The sequence below is a fragment of the Trachypithecus francoisi genome, unplaced genomic scaffold, assembly GCF_009764315.1.
Source record: "Trachypithecus francoisi isolate TF-2019V2 unplaced genomic scaffold, Tfra_2.0 Lachesis_group8, whole genome shotgun sequence".
Taxonomy (NCBI): Eukaryota; Metazoa; Chordata; class Mammalia; order Primates; family Cercopithecidae; genus Trachypithecus; species Trachypithecus francoisi.
Window position 1 is genome coordinate 12657416 of NW_022681473.1, and position 17187 is coordinate 12674602.

Genomic DNA, 17187 nt, shown 5'->3' on the forward strand with positions numbered 1-17187 from the left:
GAGCATGCTTGGAGCATGCTGTGGAGTGTCGTGGGTGGGTGTTAAATGCCCCGGGGCTCCCCACCCATTTGTTCCCCCTTTTCTTTAGCTGCCTCTGCCCAAAGACCTTGAGCTGCTCCCTTTCTCCTCTGCAGTGAGATGCTATTTCCACGGTCGGTGGTACGCGGACGGGGCCGTGTTCAGTGGGGGTAGTGACGAGTGTACCACCTGTGTCTGCCAGGTATGGTGGTGGAGCGTCCCGAAGCCTGTGGAATTGATGGGGAGGGGAGCGAGGCACAACGCTTTACTCAGGTTGACTTGACTAGGAGAACATGAGCTGCCATACAGCAACGGGGAAACGGAGGAAGCAAAGGCACTACAGGGATCCCCCAGGCCTTCCCACAGTCTCTTTGAACTTCATCTTTCAGCACTGCTATTTACAGAGCACCTACTGTGTGCTGGGGACACAGCTAAGCACAAGGAAGTCCCAGTCCCCTTGGTCCAGAAGCCCACAATCTAGGTGGGTTGATGGCCAGGGGCCCAGGACTCCTGATGCCCTTTTGGAAGGCGGAATGTTAAGTAGAGATCTAGAGGGTGGCAGGGGCTCATCAGGCAAGGAGCTGAGGTTGCTGTACCCAGCAGAGGGTGGAGGACTGGAGATGGCCATTCTGGCTGGAGCACGGAGAGAGGCAGGCAGGCAGCAAGGCTACAGGAAGGGGTTGCATCTTGGGTTGTGTTCCCTAGAAGCAGGGCCTGTGCAGGCGACTTACCAAAGGAGTGCTCTCAGGAGAAACCAGAGAGGGAAGCAGGGTGAACGTGTGGTTTCACACTGATCCCTGGGAAGCTCTGGACAGTGGACCGTGCTGGGGAGCAAGGCTCTTGCACCCCAGGGCCAGTCAGTTACAGAGATTCTCTGTGTTCCCTAGGGAGTGGGGGCAGTGACCATCCAGGCATCTCTGGAGGATGCAGCTGCCGTCAGCCACTGGCAGCACTTCAGAGACAGGACCTGGGTGGGCACTGATAGCCTCTGCCCTGACTCAGTCCTGAAGGGCTCCACCAGCTGCATTGAGGGCTTTGCACTCAGTCAAGCTGCAGAATGGTTTTATGCGTGGAGGGATGCGATCAGATTGTGCTGGAGAAAGTTCTCTGGCTGCGGACCAAGAGACGATTGGAGGGGCCAGAGTGGAAGACAGTAGGGAGCCTGGATAGCAGCGGGAGGCTGAGAGATGGTGGACACCACGCCTATTCCCAGGATGCCCTCCTGGGCTCACACCCAGCCCCCATTGAAGGACTGCGGGTTCTCCCCACCCTATTGTTGTGCTCCCTGGAGATTTCTTTGTCAGTTTCACTTGAGTAGATTTCTTTGTCAGTTTCACTTGAGTAGTGGGAGGGTGATGGCAGCCTGCCACCCTCCTCTAGCTCTCCATGGTCTCCAGGCGCTGCCCTCATCATTCTGTGCCTGGGCTCTCTTCCAGAATGGGGAGGTGGAGTGCTCCTTCATGCCCTGCCCTGAGCTGGCCTGCCCCCGAGAAGAGTGGCGGCTGGGCCCTGGGCAGTGCTGCTTCACCTGCCAGGAGCCCACACCCGCAACAGGTGAGCTGGCCCAGGGCTACCCCACAGGGCAGGGCGTGGATGCTGGGGAGAGAGGCTGAGCTTCACCTGTTGAGACTGCTGGTGTGTGTGTTTGTGTGTGTGTGTGTACATGTGTCTTTGTGTGCGTGTGTATGAGTGTGAGTCTGTTTTGTGTAGTATCTGTGTGCCTGTGTAAGTTTGTGTGTGTCTGAGTTTGTGAGTGGTTATCTGTGTGTTGGTGTGTTACTAGTACCTGCATGTGGGAGCCTGCCTGTGTATGTGTGTCTTTGTATTTATGTATATGAGCGTGTGTCTGTGTTTTGTGTAGTATGTCTGTGTATCTCTTGTGTGTGTGTGTGTCTGTTTTTGTGTGTGCCAGTGTGAGCATGCATGTTTGTGTGTCTTGTGTCTGCACATGTGTCTCTCGTGTCTGTATATGTGTGTGTGCATGTAAGTGTATGTATGAGTGTGTCTGAGTGTAAGTTCGTGTGTCTGTGTGAGTAATGTGTGTGTCTGTGAGCATGTATATGTATGTGTGCATTTGTATGAATGTGTGTAAATTTGTGTACGTGTGTCTTTGCCTGTGTACAAGTTTGTATCTGTGTGTTGTGTCGTATGTCTTAGTGTGTGCCTGTGTGTTTCTGTGCTTGTGAGTAGTTTTCTCTGTGTGTGTGTCAGTGTGTTAGTGGTATCTGTGTGTGGGAGTCTGTGTACGTGTGTCTTTGTGCATGAGCATGTGTCTGCTTTGTGTAGTATGAGTGTGTCTCTGTGGTATTTATGTTTGTGCCTGTTTTTGTGTTTTTGTGTGTGCCTGTGTGAGCGTGCATGTTTGTGTTTGTTGTGTCTGTATATGTGTATGTGCATGTAAGTGTTTGATTCTGAGTGTGTCTGTGTGCAAGTTTGTGTCTGTGTGAGTTGTATCTGTGTGTGTATGTAAATCTGCATTTGTGTATGTGTGTGTCTCTGTGTGCATGAATGGTATCTGCATGCATGTGTAAGTATGCATTAGTATGAGTGTATGTGTGTCTCTGTGAACTGTATCTGTGTGTGTGTGTATAAATATGCATTTGTATGTGTGTGTATGCATGAATGGTATCTGCGTGCATGTGTAAGTGTGCATTAGTATGAGTGTGTCTCTGAACTGTGTGTGTGTATAAATACGCATTTGTATGAGTGTGTATGCATGAATGGTATCTGCGTGCATGTGTAAGTGTGCATTAGTATGAGTGTATGTGTGTCTCTGAACTGTATCTGTGTGTGTGTATATATAAATATGCATTTGTATGAGTGCGTGTGTCTGCATGAATGGTATCTGTGAGCATGTGTATGTGTACGTAAGTGCATTTGTATGAGTGTATGTGTGTCTGTGAGTTGTATCTGTGTAAATATGCATTTGTGTATGTGTGTGTCTCTGTGTGCATGAATGGTAGCTGCGTGCATGTGTAAGTATGCATAGTATGAGTGTATGTGTGTCTCTGTGAACTGTATCTGTGTGTGTGTGTATAAATATGCATTTGTATGAGTGTGTATGCATGAATGGTATCTGCGTGCATGTGTAAGTATGCATTAGTATGAGTGTATGTGTGTCTCTGTGAACTGTATCTGTGTGTGTGTGTATAAATATGCATTTGTATGTGTGTGTATGCATGAATGGTATCTGCGTGCATGTATAAGTGTGCATTAGTATGAGTGTGTCTCTGAACTGTGTGTGTGTGTATAAATACGCATTTGTATGAGTGTGTATGCATGAATGGTATCTGCGTGCATGTGTAAGTGTGCATTAGTATGAGTGTATGTGTGTCTCTGAACTGTATCTGTGTGTGTATATATAAATATGCATTTGTATGAGTGCGTGTGTCTGCATGAATGGTATCTGTGAGCATGTGTATGTGTACGTAAGTGCATTTGTATGAGTGTATGTGTGTCTGTGAGTTGTATCTGTGTAAATCTGCATTTGTGTATGTGTGTGTCTCTGTGTGCATGAATGGTATCTGCGTGCATGTGTAAGTATGCATTAGTATGAGTGTATGTGTGTCTCTGTGAACTGTATCTGTGTGTGTGTGTATAAATATGCATTTGTATGAGTGTGTATGCATGAATGGTATCTGCGTGCATGTGTAAGTGTGCATTAGTATGAGTGTATGTGTGTTTCTGTGAACGGTATCTGTGTGTGTGTATATATAAATATGCATTTGTATGAGTGTGTGTGTGCATGAATGGTATCTGTGAGCATGTGTATGTGTACGTAAGTGCATTTGTATGAGTGTATGTGTGTCTGTGTTGTATCTGTGTGTGTATGCAAATGTACATTTGTATCAGTATGTGTGCTTCTCTGTGTTTGTGCATGAATGGTATCTGTGTGTGTGTATTTAAGTGTGCATTTGTATGAGTATGTGTGTGTGAGTTGTATCTGTGTGTATATGTAAGTGTGCATTTGTATGAGTGTGTGTAAGTTTGTGTGTCGATGTGTGTGAGTGATACCGGTGTCTGTGTGTGTGTGTGCGCATAAGGCGTCTGTCCTTGCTGCTATTGTAGTCTAGGTCTTGTGCCCACTGTCTTTTCTTTGCCATTGTCCTCATCCAGGCTGCTCTCTCGATGACAACGGGGTTGAGTTTCCGATTGGACAGATCTGGTCGCCTGGTGACCCCTGTGAGTTATGCATCTGCCAGGTGAATGACAACCTGCTCGCCTTCAGCTGCTTTATCCGGCTGCCCCGCCTCACCCAGAGGAGACAAGCGTCCTGGCCCCTCCAGAGGCTGGCCTCAGGCTGGCTGCAGTCTCCCTCTGGCACTGTCAAGTTCCACTTTCACAGAAAGGGTTGGACCCAGTTTTTCCTGCCCTCAGTAGATGTGTGAGGACAGTGGCGCTTGGCACTTGGCCTTAAGAAGTGCGTATGGTTGGCTGGGCGCGATGGCTCACGCCTGTAATCCCAGCACTTTGGGAGGCCGAGGCGGGTGGATCACAAGTTTAGGAGATCGAGGCCATCCTGGCTAACATGGTGAAACTAAAATACAAAAAATTAGCCGAGTGTGGTGGCGGGTGCCTGTAGTCCCAGCTACTTGGGAGACTGAGGCAGGAGAATCATTTGAACCCAGGAGGAGGAGGTTGCAGTGAGCTGAGATCGTGCCACTGCACCCCAGCTTGGGCAACAAAGCAAGACTCCATCTCAGAAAACAAAAAAAGTGTGTATGGCCAAGAGTGGTGGCTCACGCCTATAATCCCAACACTTAGGGAGGCTGAGATGGGAAGATTGCTTGAGCCCAGGAATTTGAGACCAGCCTGGACAACATGGTGAGACCCTGTCTCTACAAAAAAAAACCCAAAAATTAACTGCGTGTAGTGGCATGCCTCTGTGGTCCCAGCTACTTGGGAGGCTAAGGTGGAAGGATCGCTTCCTCAGCTCCTGAGGCTGACCCAGGAGGTCGAGGCTGCAGTGAACTGTGATCACATTACTGCATTCCAGCCTGGGTGAAAGAGAAAGACCCTGTTTCAAAAAAAAAAAAAAAAAAAGTGTGTGTAACACACTGTGCATGTGCAGGGAGCTGCTGGCATGAGGAGTAAGAATTAGGAATCTTCATAGAAGGTTTTCCCCAGGCATGGATAACTGAGGGAGTGGGGCAGCCTGAGACCTAGTTGTTCAGGCTGTTTCTGTGAAATTGCAATGTTTTCTTCATGACTGCAAATCGTGTGACCTCACCATTTCAGAAATGGGTAAGGAGGTGCATGAGTTTGAGTCAGATCGACAGCAATGTAAACATAGCTATCCAGCCAGAAATACAACTCTTTTAGCTCATTATTGAAGCACTAGTCATTGCGGGTTTTTTTTTTTTTACCATTACGTATAATGGCAAAAACCGCAATTACTTTTGCACCAATCTAATACATGCTGGCTTTCCTTTCTACTTTAAGAGCTTCGAGTCTTTTAGAGGTTTATTTCTCAAAATGAGGTCTCTTGCACCTGCGTTGGGAGCCCTGGTTAGACGTGCAGGCTTTTGAGGCTCCGCCCACACCTCTGCCCTCATAAACTGCATTTTAACCTCTAGGTGATTTGTGTGCACTTTCTTTTTTTTTTTTTTTTTGAGACGGAGTCTCGCTCTGTCGCCTAGGCTGGAGTGCAGTGGCTGGATTTCAGCTCACTGCAAGCCCTGCCTCCCGGGTTTACGCCATTCTCCTGCCTCAGCCTCCCAAGTAGCTGGGACTACAGGCGCCTGCCACCTCGCCCAGCTGGATTTTTGGATTTTTGTTAGTAGAAACGGGGTTTCACCGTGTTAGCCAGGATGGTCTCGATCTCCTGACCTCGTGATCCACCCGTCTCGGCCTCCCAAAGTGCTGGGATTACAGGCTTGAGCCACCGCGCCCGGCCCTCTGTGCACTTTCATGTGGGAGAAGCCCAGCTTTCTAGTGCCTTGGATGAGCCGTTGGTTGAAAAGCTGTAAGCTGAACACGTCTCATTGAAATTAGAGTTGGGAGGAAAGTCCATCCTGTGCTATCTTCTCCTTTATGACTGATTTCAGGCACCCATAATCAGTCACCGAGAGAGTGATACAAAAGATTCAAACTGTCAGGTTTTTTTTTTTTTAAAGAAAAAGAGTCCGGGTGCGGTGGCCCACACGTATAATCCCAGCATTTTGGGAGGCCGACATGTGGGGATGATCTGAGGTCACGAGTTCAAGACCAGCCTGACCAACATGGTGAAACCCCGTCTCTACTAAATATAAAAAAATTAGCCTGGCATGGTGGTGCATGCCTGTAATCCCAGCTACTCAGGAGGCTGAGGCAGGAGAATCGTTTAAACCAGGGAGGTGGAGGTTGCAGTGAGCCAAGATTGCACCATTACACTCCAGCCTGGGCAATAGACTGAGACTCGGTCTTAAAAAGAAAAGAAAAGAAAAGAAACCTTGTATGGCACTTTGGCTCTCTGAAATAGACGTTTCTGGTGGCATTGTTTTTTCTAAAAATAATGTTTTATGGTACTCTGTAGGTTCCCGGTGAACCAGGTTTCCAGGGAAGAGGTGAGAAAGGATTTGGATGGGGGTAACGGTGCAGCCTTTGGCTGCTATAGGAAGCCGAGGAGACCAGAAATCCCAGCCCTGACTTTCCTTCTCCTTAAAGATGCGTAGACTTCCTGGAAGGCTCACGTGGCCTTTCCCAAGTAACCGGTCCTCTTTAGGGGGACCTGCCACCTTTCAGCTGCATCATGGTGCCTTTCAGGGCAAGCCTTGGCCAGGTTGCTACATTGCTGTTTCTTTTGCAGGGCGGGGAGGCAGGGGCTGGTGTCACCGGTGGGGTCTTGGTGAAGTTCCTCCTTCCTCCAGGCAGATGGCTTGGTGAGCTGCAAGAGAACAGACTGTGTGGACTCCTGCCTTCACCCGATCCGGATCCCTGGACAGTGCTGCCCAGACTGTTCAGCAGGTAATCCCCTGCCTCTGCCCCCAGCCCCCAGGGCAGGGCATCTCAGGGGGTCCCACCTCCAGGTTCACCCTGCACCAGGCTCCTTTGCGCTAAGCCCTATGCAACCTTCATCTCTTGTCCTAACAACCCCAAGGGACAACCCCATTGCACAGATAAAGAAACTGAGGTAAAACAGTTTGCCCAAGTCAGGCCGCCTCTGAGTGCTGGAGGCAGATCTGAAGACATGCAGGGCTTACAGTGCAGGTGGGCAGTACAGGAGCTGTACCTGTGAGACAATGGGAAAACAGCAAGAGGAGAGAAGTTTTAATAGTCATTTTTGCCTTTTAATAGTCATTTTTACCTTTTCCATGATTTCAGAAGTAATGTTTTATTATAGAAAATTTATTTTATTTTATTTTACTTGTTTTGAGACAGCCTTGCTCTGTCACCCAGGCTGGAGTGCAGTGGCGCAATCTCAGCTTACTGCACCCTCCGCCTCTTGGGTTCAGGCGATTCTCCTGCTTCAGCCTTCTGAGTAGCTGGGATCACAGGCGCCTACCACCACGCCCAGCTAGTTTTTGTATTTTTAGTAGAGACGGGGTTTCACCATGTTGGCCGGGCTGGTCTCGAACTCCTGACCTCAGGTGATCTGCCTGCCTCGGCCTCCTAAAGTGCTGGGATTACAGGCGTGAGCCAACACACCCGACTCCATTATAGAAAATTTAGGAAAAAAACACAGAAAGCAAAAATAAAGGCCGGGCGCGGTGGCTCAAGCCTGTAATCCCAGCACTTTGGGAGGCTGAGACGGGCGGATCACGAGGTCAGGAGATCGAGACCATCCTGGCTAACACGGTGAAACCCCGTCTCTACTAAAAATACAAAAAACTAGCCGGGCGAGGTGGCGGGCGCCTGTAGTCCCAGCTACTCCGGAGGCTGAGGCAGGAGAATGGCATAAACCCGGGAGGCGGAGCTTGCAGTGAGCTGAGATCCGGCCACTGCACTCCAGACCGGGCAACAGAGCAAGACTCCGTCTCAAAAAAATAAATAAATAAATAAAAATAAAAATAAAAATAAAAAATACTAACAAGGACCTATTACGACTGTTAAATTTGTGTTTATGTACTTCTAGTCTCTTTTTGTGATGCTGACACACATTTAGTAGATGTACATTTTACATATATATATTTTTTTATTTATTTATTTTTTTTTTTTTAAGCTTCCCCTACTGTCTCATCACCTGCTGTTACACTTACCAGTATGTTATAGTATCATCACTCAGATCAGGCTCCTGGGGCTGTCAGGAATCAGAGAGGGGAGTGGTGTTGGGGAATGTTCTGGATAGGCGGGGTTGGTGGTTTGACTGAGTTTGGAAGGCAGAGAGGAGGTTGGGGAGATGCTGTAGGGCCTCACACACACCTCGTATTTCCCAGTCCTTCCGCCTCATCCCCCCGATGAGAGGTAGAGGACGAATCTCCCCACTCTCCAGGGTGAGAACACTGAGGCCAAGACACTTGATCCTTTTGCTGAGTCCGGTGGGAAAAAAGTCAATACACGATTCAGACAATCCAGACAGGCATTTCGTCCCTTCCCTAACTCCCAGGGTGACTGCCTGGGGAGGCACATGGCCTCCCGTTTGCTATCCAGATAAGCCTCTGACCTTGGCCCTGGCGGGGAGCCTGGTCCCTGGCCACTCCCAGCTGGTGCTTAGCACATGCTCTCTCTGGCAGGCTGCACCTACACAGGCAGAATCTTCTATAACAACGAGACCTTCCCGTCTGTGCTGGACCCATGTCTGAGCTGCATCTGCCTGGTATGGACCACCCAGATCTGACCCCTGCCTCTGGAAACTCCCCCACAACTGACATCGGCTCCTGAATCCCAGAGGCAAAATCCAGAGACCTCCACGACAAGGGATGCTTCTGATTCATGGTGGAAGTCAGCTCCCTCCAGTCCTGCCCAGGGTGACCCTTTAGACAGGGCCAGATAAATTTTTTTGTTTGTTTTTGAGATGGAGTCTTGCTTTATCACCCAGGCTCCCAGGTTGGAGTGCAGTGGTGCAATCTCAGCTCACTGCAACCTCCGCCTCCCGAGTTCAAGCGAGTCTCCTGTGTCAGCCTCCCAAGTAGCTGAGACTACAGGCATGCACCATTACACACTGCTAATTTTTGTATTTTTGGTAGAGACGGGGTTTTGCCATGTTGGCCAGGCTGTTTCCGAACTCCTGAACTCAGGTGATCTGCCCACCTCAGCCTCCCAAAGTGTTGGGATTACAGGCATGAGCCACCATGCCCAGCCCAGATAAATGTTTTTAAACCTGGCTGGCAAAGTCCTTTGCTTCTGGGTTACCCCCTAGAGATGGTCTCAGGGATTCTTGGTGAGGGTGGAGGTGAAGCACACAAACCTAGAACCCGGTACTGGAACCTTTTCAATAGACCCACATGGTTGAGCTCTTGCTGAGTGCCAGGCCCCTCATAGGCATGCACTCAGCTAATCCATTCCAGAATTTATTATCTCATTCTTCTGGATGAGAAAACCAAGGCACAGAGAGAGTCTTTGCTCAAGATCCCATAACTAGTTAATCAAAGTACTGAGAATGGAACCCTAGCGTTGTGATTCCGAGATGCACATTTATTCTCCTGAGTCATACTGCCTCTCAGTCTGAAAAAGCATGTCCCATAGTATCATTTAAGTTTTGGAGAATGAAAAAAAATTTTTTTTTTTTTTGAGACAGGGTGTTGCTCTGTCACCCAGGTTGAAGTGCAGTAGCGTGATCATGGCTCACTGCAACCTTGAACTCCTGGGCTCAAGCGATCGTCCCAAGTAGGTGGGATCACACCCAGCCAGGATTACCACCACACCTGGCTAATTAAAACATTTTTTTCATAGAGATGGGGTCGTGTTGTATTGCTCAGGCTGGTATGGAACTTCTGGGCTCAGACAGTCCTCCCACCTCGGCCTCCAAAGGTTTTGGGATTACAGGCATAAGCCATTGCACCCAGGCAAAAAGTTTTTTCTTTTTTAAAAGTTTATTTTATAAAATTTTTATATTAAAAAATTTAAAAATTTTATATATAAAATTATTTTTATAAAAAAATTTTTTTAATAAAATTTTTTATAAAAATTAAAAAATTTAAATTTAATATTAAAAAATTTTAAATTAAAATATAAAAATATAAAAATATATTTTTTTAATAAAAAAAAATCTTGCTGTGTTGCCTAGGCTGGTCTTGAATTCCTGGCCTCAAGTGATCCTCCTACCTCACCTTCCCAAAAGTGCTGGATTATAGGTGTGAGCCACTATGCCCGGATGAAAAAAAAATTCTTTTATTTATTTATTTATTTATTTATTTGAGACGGAGTCTGGCTGTGTCGCCCAGGCTGGAGTGCAGTGACGCGATCTCGGCTCACTGCAAGCTCCGCCTCCCGGGTTTATGCCATTCTCCCGCCTCAGCCTCCGAGTAGCTGGGACTATAGGCGCCCGCCACCACGCCCGGCTAATTTTTTGTATTTTTAGTAGAGACGGGATTTCACCATGTTAGCCAAGATGGTCTCGATCTCCTGACCTCGTGATCCACCCGCCTCGGCCTCCCAAAGTGCTGGGATTACAGGCTTGAGCCACCGCGCCTGGCCTACTTATTTTTTTTGAGACAGTCTCGCTCTGTTACCAGGCTGGAGTGCAGTGGCACAATCTTGGTTCACTGCAACCTCTGCCTCCCACGTTCAAGCAATTCTCCTGTCTCAGCCTCCTGAGTAGCTGGGATTACAGGTGCGTGCCACCATGGCCGGCTAATTTTTATACTTTTAGTAGAGTTGGAGTTTTGCCATGTTGGCCAGGCTGGTCTCGAACTCCTGACCTCAAGTGATCTGCCCGCCTCGGCCTCCCAAAATGTTGGGATTACAGGAGTGAGCCACCGCTCCGGGCAAAAAATTCTTAATGTTTATTATGCTGACGGTCTGAATGTGGGATGACGCTGATTTGCTGGCGTGGGTACAGATGCAGTATTCCTTTGGTGATCTGTGAGCCTCAGCAGAGTACGTGCGTGACAAGGGACACGATCTGCAGAAAGATTGAGAAACTCAGGGTAAACAGCCCTGTGCATGTAAACAGCCCTGGGCTACTTACCCTGAGTGACCCACTGCACGTAGGCCCCAGTTGTTCTCAGCCTCGGGCTTTGGGGAACTTTGGCCCCTGGATTTTCCTGTCTTAGGTTTCGGTGCTCATCTTTTCTGGGCAGTTCATGCAACAGGCACTTGTTAACAGATGCACTCCGTGGACAGGGCCATGCTCTTACCTTTGAGGGGCTTGAATTCTAATGGGAAGATGGACCCCAACAGAGCAAAGGCGCCCCCTGCTCCACTGTCCCACCATGGACTCCTCCCACAATGTTGATTGTTTTGATGAGCACTCAGTGGCTATAGGAGCGGCGTTTTCCTGAGTGTCTGATCAGCTGCCCTGAACCAAGGGCCTTGTGTGTTTTCTGTGTCTTGCAGCTGGGCTCAGTGGCCTGTTCCCCCGTGGACTGCCCCATCACCTGTACCTACCCTTTCCACCCTGACGGGGAGTGCTGTCCCGTGTGCCGAGGTGAGTGGGACCAACTACCCTACATGCGAGGCTCCCGGCCAGGCCTCGGCTCTCATGGGCTCCTGTCTCCTCTGCCTCCACAGACTGCAACTACGAGGGAAGGAAGGTGGCGAATGGCCAGGTGTTCACCTTGGATGATGAACCCTGCACCAGGTGCACGTGCCAGGTGAGCTGGGCCTGGGAACCCAAGAGCGGCCCCAGAAGAGGGCGGCTTCTTGCCTTTTGTCCCTTTGCAAAACATGGAGCCCCTTAGCCGGCATAAGTCCATCCTCCTACCATCCTCCACCTTTAATTAACTGCCAGAATATCTTTGGTTTTGACCATCTCTCCCTCTGTGGAAGTCCAGAGGGAGAAGTGGTTTCCCTAAGGGGGTCCTGCCATGGCTGGCTTTACCTGTTCTCCAGGCGAGGGCTCAGGCACTGCAGCCTCTGTCCCGGGATCTTTCCATGGGTCCTGGTGCTGGTGCAGGAGGCCCTTGAGGGCACTGCCCAGGGCAGGCAAGATGCTCTGGGCTTCCTCATGGGGGTCCTTCTGCTTCCCCAGCTGGGAGAGGTGAGCTGCGAGAAGGTTCCCTGCCAGCAGGCCTGTGCCGACCCTGCCCTGCTCCCTGGGGACTGTTGCTCCTCCTGCCCAGGTAAGTGGGCCTCTGGGTCCTGGAGTGTCTCCACCATTTTCTTCCATTTTGCTCTTCTTCCCCAGTACGTAGAACCTGTAAAGGGCCAGATGAGAGAAAGCCAGGCTCAGAGAGGGAACACAGCTCACGCAAGGTTGTACAGCTGTGCTGTGACCTGCTGACCCTCGTCCCATGCTCATGACGCCACACACAATGGTGTTTGTTTATTTGTACTCCCTTTTTCTTCTTTATCTCTTTTCTTAATCTCTTCCTCTGCTTTCTTCTTTATTTTAAATTACAACGTGGGAACTAAGTCTGTTTTACAGAAGAGTAATCTCTAACATGCATTGAGCACCCACTGTGTGCCGTGATACCTCATGTGTCTATACCCCTGCAATACTCCTGTCATCCTGTGCCAGGTGAGAAACACACCCAGGGAGGTGAAGTGCTGTGCTTGAGTTCACATAGCTGATGGGTGGTAAAGCCAGGATTTCAGCCTGGAGTCGATGCTTTGAGATAGGACAGTGGATTGATTCCCAACAACTGATGCCACTGTACTCCAGCCAGGGCCACAGAGAGACACTGTCTCTAAACAACACAAAACACAACACAACACATATTCCTCCTGTCTCACTGAGATTTTGTACCCTTTGACAATCATCTCCCCATTCCCCTCGCCGCCACCAGCCCTCCATAACCACGATTCTACTCTCTGCTTCTTTGGGTTCAATCATTTTGGATTCCACATAAAACTGAGATTTTGCAATGGTTGTCTGTGTGTGTCTGGCTTATTTCGCTTAGCATAATGTCCTCCAATTTCATCCATGTTGTTGCAAATGACAGAATTTCTTTTTTTTTTTTTTTTTTTTGAGGATTCTCACTGTCACCCAGGCTGGAGTGCAGTGGCGCGATCTCAGCTCACTTCAACTTCCGCCTCCCAGGTTCAAGTGATTCTCGTGCCTCAGCGTCCTGAATAGCTGGGATTACAGGCGCACACCACCATGCCCGGCTAATTTTTGTATTTTTAGTAGAGACAAGGTTTCACCATGTTCGTCAGGCTGGTCTCGAACTTCTGACCTTAAGTGATCCGCCCCCTTCGGCCTCCCAAAGTGCTGGGATTACAGGCGTGAGCCTGTCATTTCCTTGTTTTAAAAGGCTAAATAATATTCCATTCTGGATAAAGAAATGTGGTATATGCAGACAATGAAGTACTATTGACGGACACTTAGGTAGGTTCCATAGCTTGGCTACTGTGAATAGTGTCACAGTGAACACAGGAGTGCAGCTGTCTTCCTCAAACTGACTTTAAATCTTCTGGGTAAATACTCAGCAGTGGGATTGCTGGATCTATTTTACGTTTTTTAAACTTCTAGGAAGACAGGGAATTTTTTTCACTGATGGTGGCCTGAATTTTCTTTTTTTTTTTTGAGACGGAGTCTCGCTCTGTCGCCCGGGCTGGAGTGCGGTGGCATGATCTCGGCTCACTGCAAGCTCCTCCTCCTGGGTTCCCGCCATTCTCCTGCCTCAGCCTCCCCAGTAGCTGGGACTACAGGTGCCCGCCACCTCGCCCGGCTAGTTTTTTGTATTTTTTAGTAGAGACGGGGTTTCACCATGTTAGCCAGGATGGTCTCGATCACCTGACCTGGTGATCCGCCCGTCTCGGCATCCCAAAGTGCTGGGATTACAGGCTTGAGCCATCGCGCCCGGCCCCTGAATTTCCTTTTTTATAAAATATTTGTTTAACTCCTTTAACCTTTCGAAGAGTATGTTCTCTTTTCGGGGGCAGCTCTTCAGATCTGTGGATGATGAGCTTTTAGGGCGGGTGGCGCCGGGAATATCCACTGAGCCTTTAAATCCATCATGTTGGGGACATCATAGATTGTACTTCATTGTAACCACCACAAACTTCTCTGCATGCTAGTGGATATTAGTCCCCGACTGTCTGGAGACTGATTGCTAGCTAACGTGCCAGGCAGTTTACTCAGCATTTTATACCTTACTTAAATGTATTACTCATTTAAATGTTCATGGAATGTTCCAGCGTGGCTGCTGTGTTCCCCATTTTGCAGGTGGGGAAATGGAGGCTCAAAGAAGTTAAGTTTCTAGTTGGTGTGTAAGACTTAAGCCTAGGTTTCTCTTATTTCCTATCCTGTGCTCTTCCCCATCCTGCCCTCCTACCTCCACATGGGGAAACTGAGGCCCAAAGAGGTGACCTTCAGGCCTGGCATGGTGGCTCACGCTTGTAATCCCAGCACTTTGGGAGGCTGATGTGGGCGGACCGCCTGAGGCCAGGAGTTCGAGAGCAGCCTTTCCAACATGGTGAAACCCTGTCTACTAAAAACAGAAAAATTAGCCTGGCGTGTTGGTGCACGCCTGTAATCTCAGCTATTTGGAAGGTTGAGGCAGGAGAATTGCTTGAATGTGGGAGATGGAGGTTGCAGTGAGCTGAGACTGCCCCCTGCCCTCCAGCCTGGGCAACAGAGCAAGACTCTGTCTCAAACAAAAACAAAACAAAGAGGTAACCTCCAGAGCCCAGCTCCTTCTCCTGAAACACGCTATGTTTACCACATACCTCTTACTAACAAGAGCTCCCTTTAAGGGAAAACAACTTTTTATTGAAGTAGAATATGTTTTCTTTTGATGATTTTTTTTTTTTTTTTTTTGAGACAGGGTCTCACTCTGTTGCCCAGGCTAGACTGCAGTGGTGCGATCACAGTTCACTGTAGCCTCGACCCCCCGGGCTCAAGCAATCCTCCTACTTCAGTCTCACAAGTAGCTGGGACTACAGGTGCGTGTCACCATGCTTGGCTACTTTTTTGTTTTATTTCCAAGCCCATGAAGTGATAAACGCTTGGCTAATTATTTTATTTTATTTTTTAGAGACACTGTCTTGCTGTGTTGCCCAGGCTGGTCCCAACTCCTGGACTCAAGCGATCGTCCCGCCTTGGCCTCCCAAACTGTTGAAATTACAGGCATGGGCCGGGCGCGGTGGCTCAAGCCTGTAATCCCAGCACTTTGGGAGGCCGAGACGGGCGGATCACGAGGTCAGGAGATCGAGACCATCCTGGCTAATACGGTGAAACCCTGTCTCTACTTAAAAAAATACAAAAAACTAGCCGGGCGACGAGGCGGGCGCCTGTAGTCCCAGCTACTCGGGAGGCTGAGGCAGGAGAATGGCGTAAACCCGGGAGGCGGAGCTTGCAGTGAGCTGAGATCCGGCCACTGTACTCCAGCCTGGGTGGCAGAGCAAGACTCCGTCTCAAAAAAAAAAAAAGAAATTACAGGCATGAGCCACCGAGCCCAGCCTCTTTTGATGATTTTTTAAAAGTATAACAGCTTTCTTAGGATAAAGTTCATATGTCATACAATTCACACATTTAAAGTATATGATTCAATCATTTTAAGCGTATTTTTAGAGTTATGCAACCATCTATTAATATGGAATAGTTGATTTTTAAAATATAATCATTCCAGTTTTTTATGTGCTTGACAACATCTGATTTTTCCTTGATCATACCTTTGATACTCTTTCTTCTTTTTTTTTTTTTTTGAGATGGAGTCTCACTCTGTTGTCCAGGCTGGAGTGCAGTGGCGTCATCTTGGCTCACTGCAACCTCCGTCTCCCAGGTTCCAGCGACTCTCCTGCCTCAGCCTCCCGAGTAGCTGGACTACAGGCACCACCATGCTTTGCTAATTTTTGTATTTTTAGTAGAGATGGGGTTTCACCATGCTGGCCAGGATGGTCTCAAGCTCATGACCTCAAGTGATCCATCCACCTCGGCCTCCCAAAATGCTGGGATTATGGGCATGAGCCGCTGCGCCTGGCCTGATACTCTTTCTTTTTTTGCTTCTTCACTCTTCATTTTCTTTTTGCTGAGCTTCTTCCTTCTTTCACAAATGATTCCTGACTTTCTGGTGGTTTATCTTAATGATTTTTTGACTTGACAAGGTGCAAAACCATCAAACTTTTGCTGTATTTTGAATTTTGATCTTTTCCTGGGTTATCAATGTGTGACACGTGAATATTCAGCACTTTATTAAAAAAACAGGGTTTGACTTAGATCTGATTTTGCCCAACTGTTGGCCAGTATAAGTGTTCTGAACACGTATAAGGTTGGCCAGGGTTCAGGAAGTGAGCTGTATTAAGTGCATTTTTGCTGGGCACTGTGGATCATGCTTATAATCCCAGCATTTTGGGAGGCTGAGGCAGGAGGATCACTTGAGCTCAGGAGTTTGAGACCAGCCTGGGCAACAAAGTGGGATCCTGTCTCTACTAAAATGAAATTAGAATAGAATAGAATACAATAGAATAGCCAGGTGTGGTAGCATGTGACTGGGGTCCCAGCGACTAGGAGAGCCAAGGTGGGAGGATCACTTGAGCCCAGGAGCTCGAGGGTGCAGTGAGCCATGTTCGCACCACTGCACTCCAGCCTGGACAACAGAGTGAGAACCTGTCTCAAAGAAGAAGAAAAAAAAAGCCTGTTTTTTTTTTTTTTTTTGGTGAAACGGAGTCCTGCTCTGTCTCCCAGGCTGGAGTGCAGTGGCATGATCCCAGCTCACTGCAGCCTCCGCCACCCAGGTTCAAGTGATTCTCGTGCCTTAGCCTCCCGAGTAGGTGGGACTACAGGCACGCACCACCACGTCCAGCTAATTTTTGTATTTTTAGTAGAGATGGGGTTTCACCATATTGGCCAGGCTGGTCTGGAACTCCTGACCTCAGGTGATCTGCCCGCCTCAGCTTCTCAAAGTGTTGGGATTACAGGCGTGAGCCACTGTGCTTGGTCAGAAATGCATTTTTTAAAACTTTTATTTATTTATTTTTTTGAGACAGAGTCTCGCTCTGTTGCCCAGGCTGGAGTGCAGTGGTGCGATCTCGCCTCACTGCAAGCTCCGCCCCCCAGGTTCTCACCATTCTTCTGCCTCAGCCTCCCATGTAGCTGGGACTACAGGTGCCCACCACCACGCCCGGATAATTTTTTTTTGTATTTTTAGTAGAGATGGGGTTTCACCATGTTAGCCAGGATGGTCTTGATCTGACCTCGTGATCCGC

At 48.5% G+C, this 17187-nt stretch overlaps 1 protein-coding gene across 4 annotated transcripts in view; it reads left to right on the forward strand.

Annotated features, from left to right (window-relative positions):
• VWCE (von Willebrand factor C and EGF domains) overlaps positions 1–17187 on the forward strand; it is a 41883-nt gene that overhangs the window by 22939 nt on the left and 1757 nt on the right. For 3 of the 4 annotated variants that reach the window (XR_004435907.1, XM_033205831.1, XM_033205834.1), the window contains exons 12-19: positions 135–220; positions 1455–1572; positions 4135–4220; positions 6867–6963; positions 8670–8752; positions 11434–11524; positions 11608–11690; positions 12068–12158. Coding sequence is in view for 3 of the 4 variants with exons in the window: in XM_033205831.1 (XP_033061722.1) it covers positions 135–220; positions 1455–1572; positions 4135–4220; positions 6867–6963; positions 8670–8752; positions 11434–11524; positions 11608–11690; positions 12068–12158 (735 nt within the window). In the remaining variant the exon portion in view is untranslated. The remainder of the gene's footprint in view (positions 1–134; positions 221–1454; positions 1573–4134; positions 4221–6866; positions 6964–8669; positions 8753–11433; positions 11525–11607; positions 11691–12067; positions 12159–17187) is intronic. The other variant, XM_033205832.1, reaches the window with a different exon arrangement.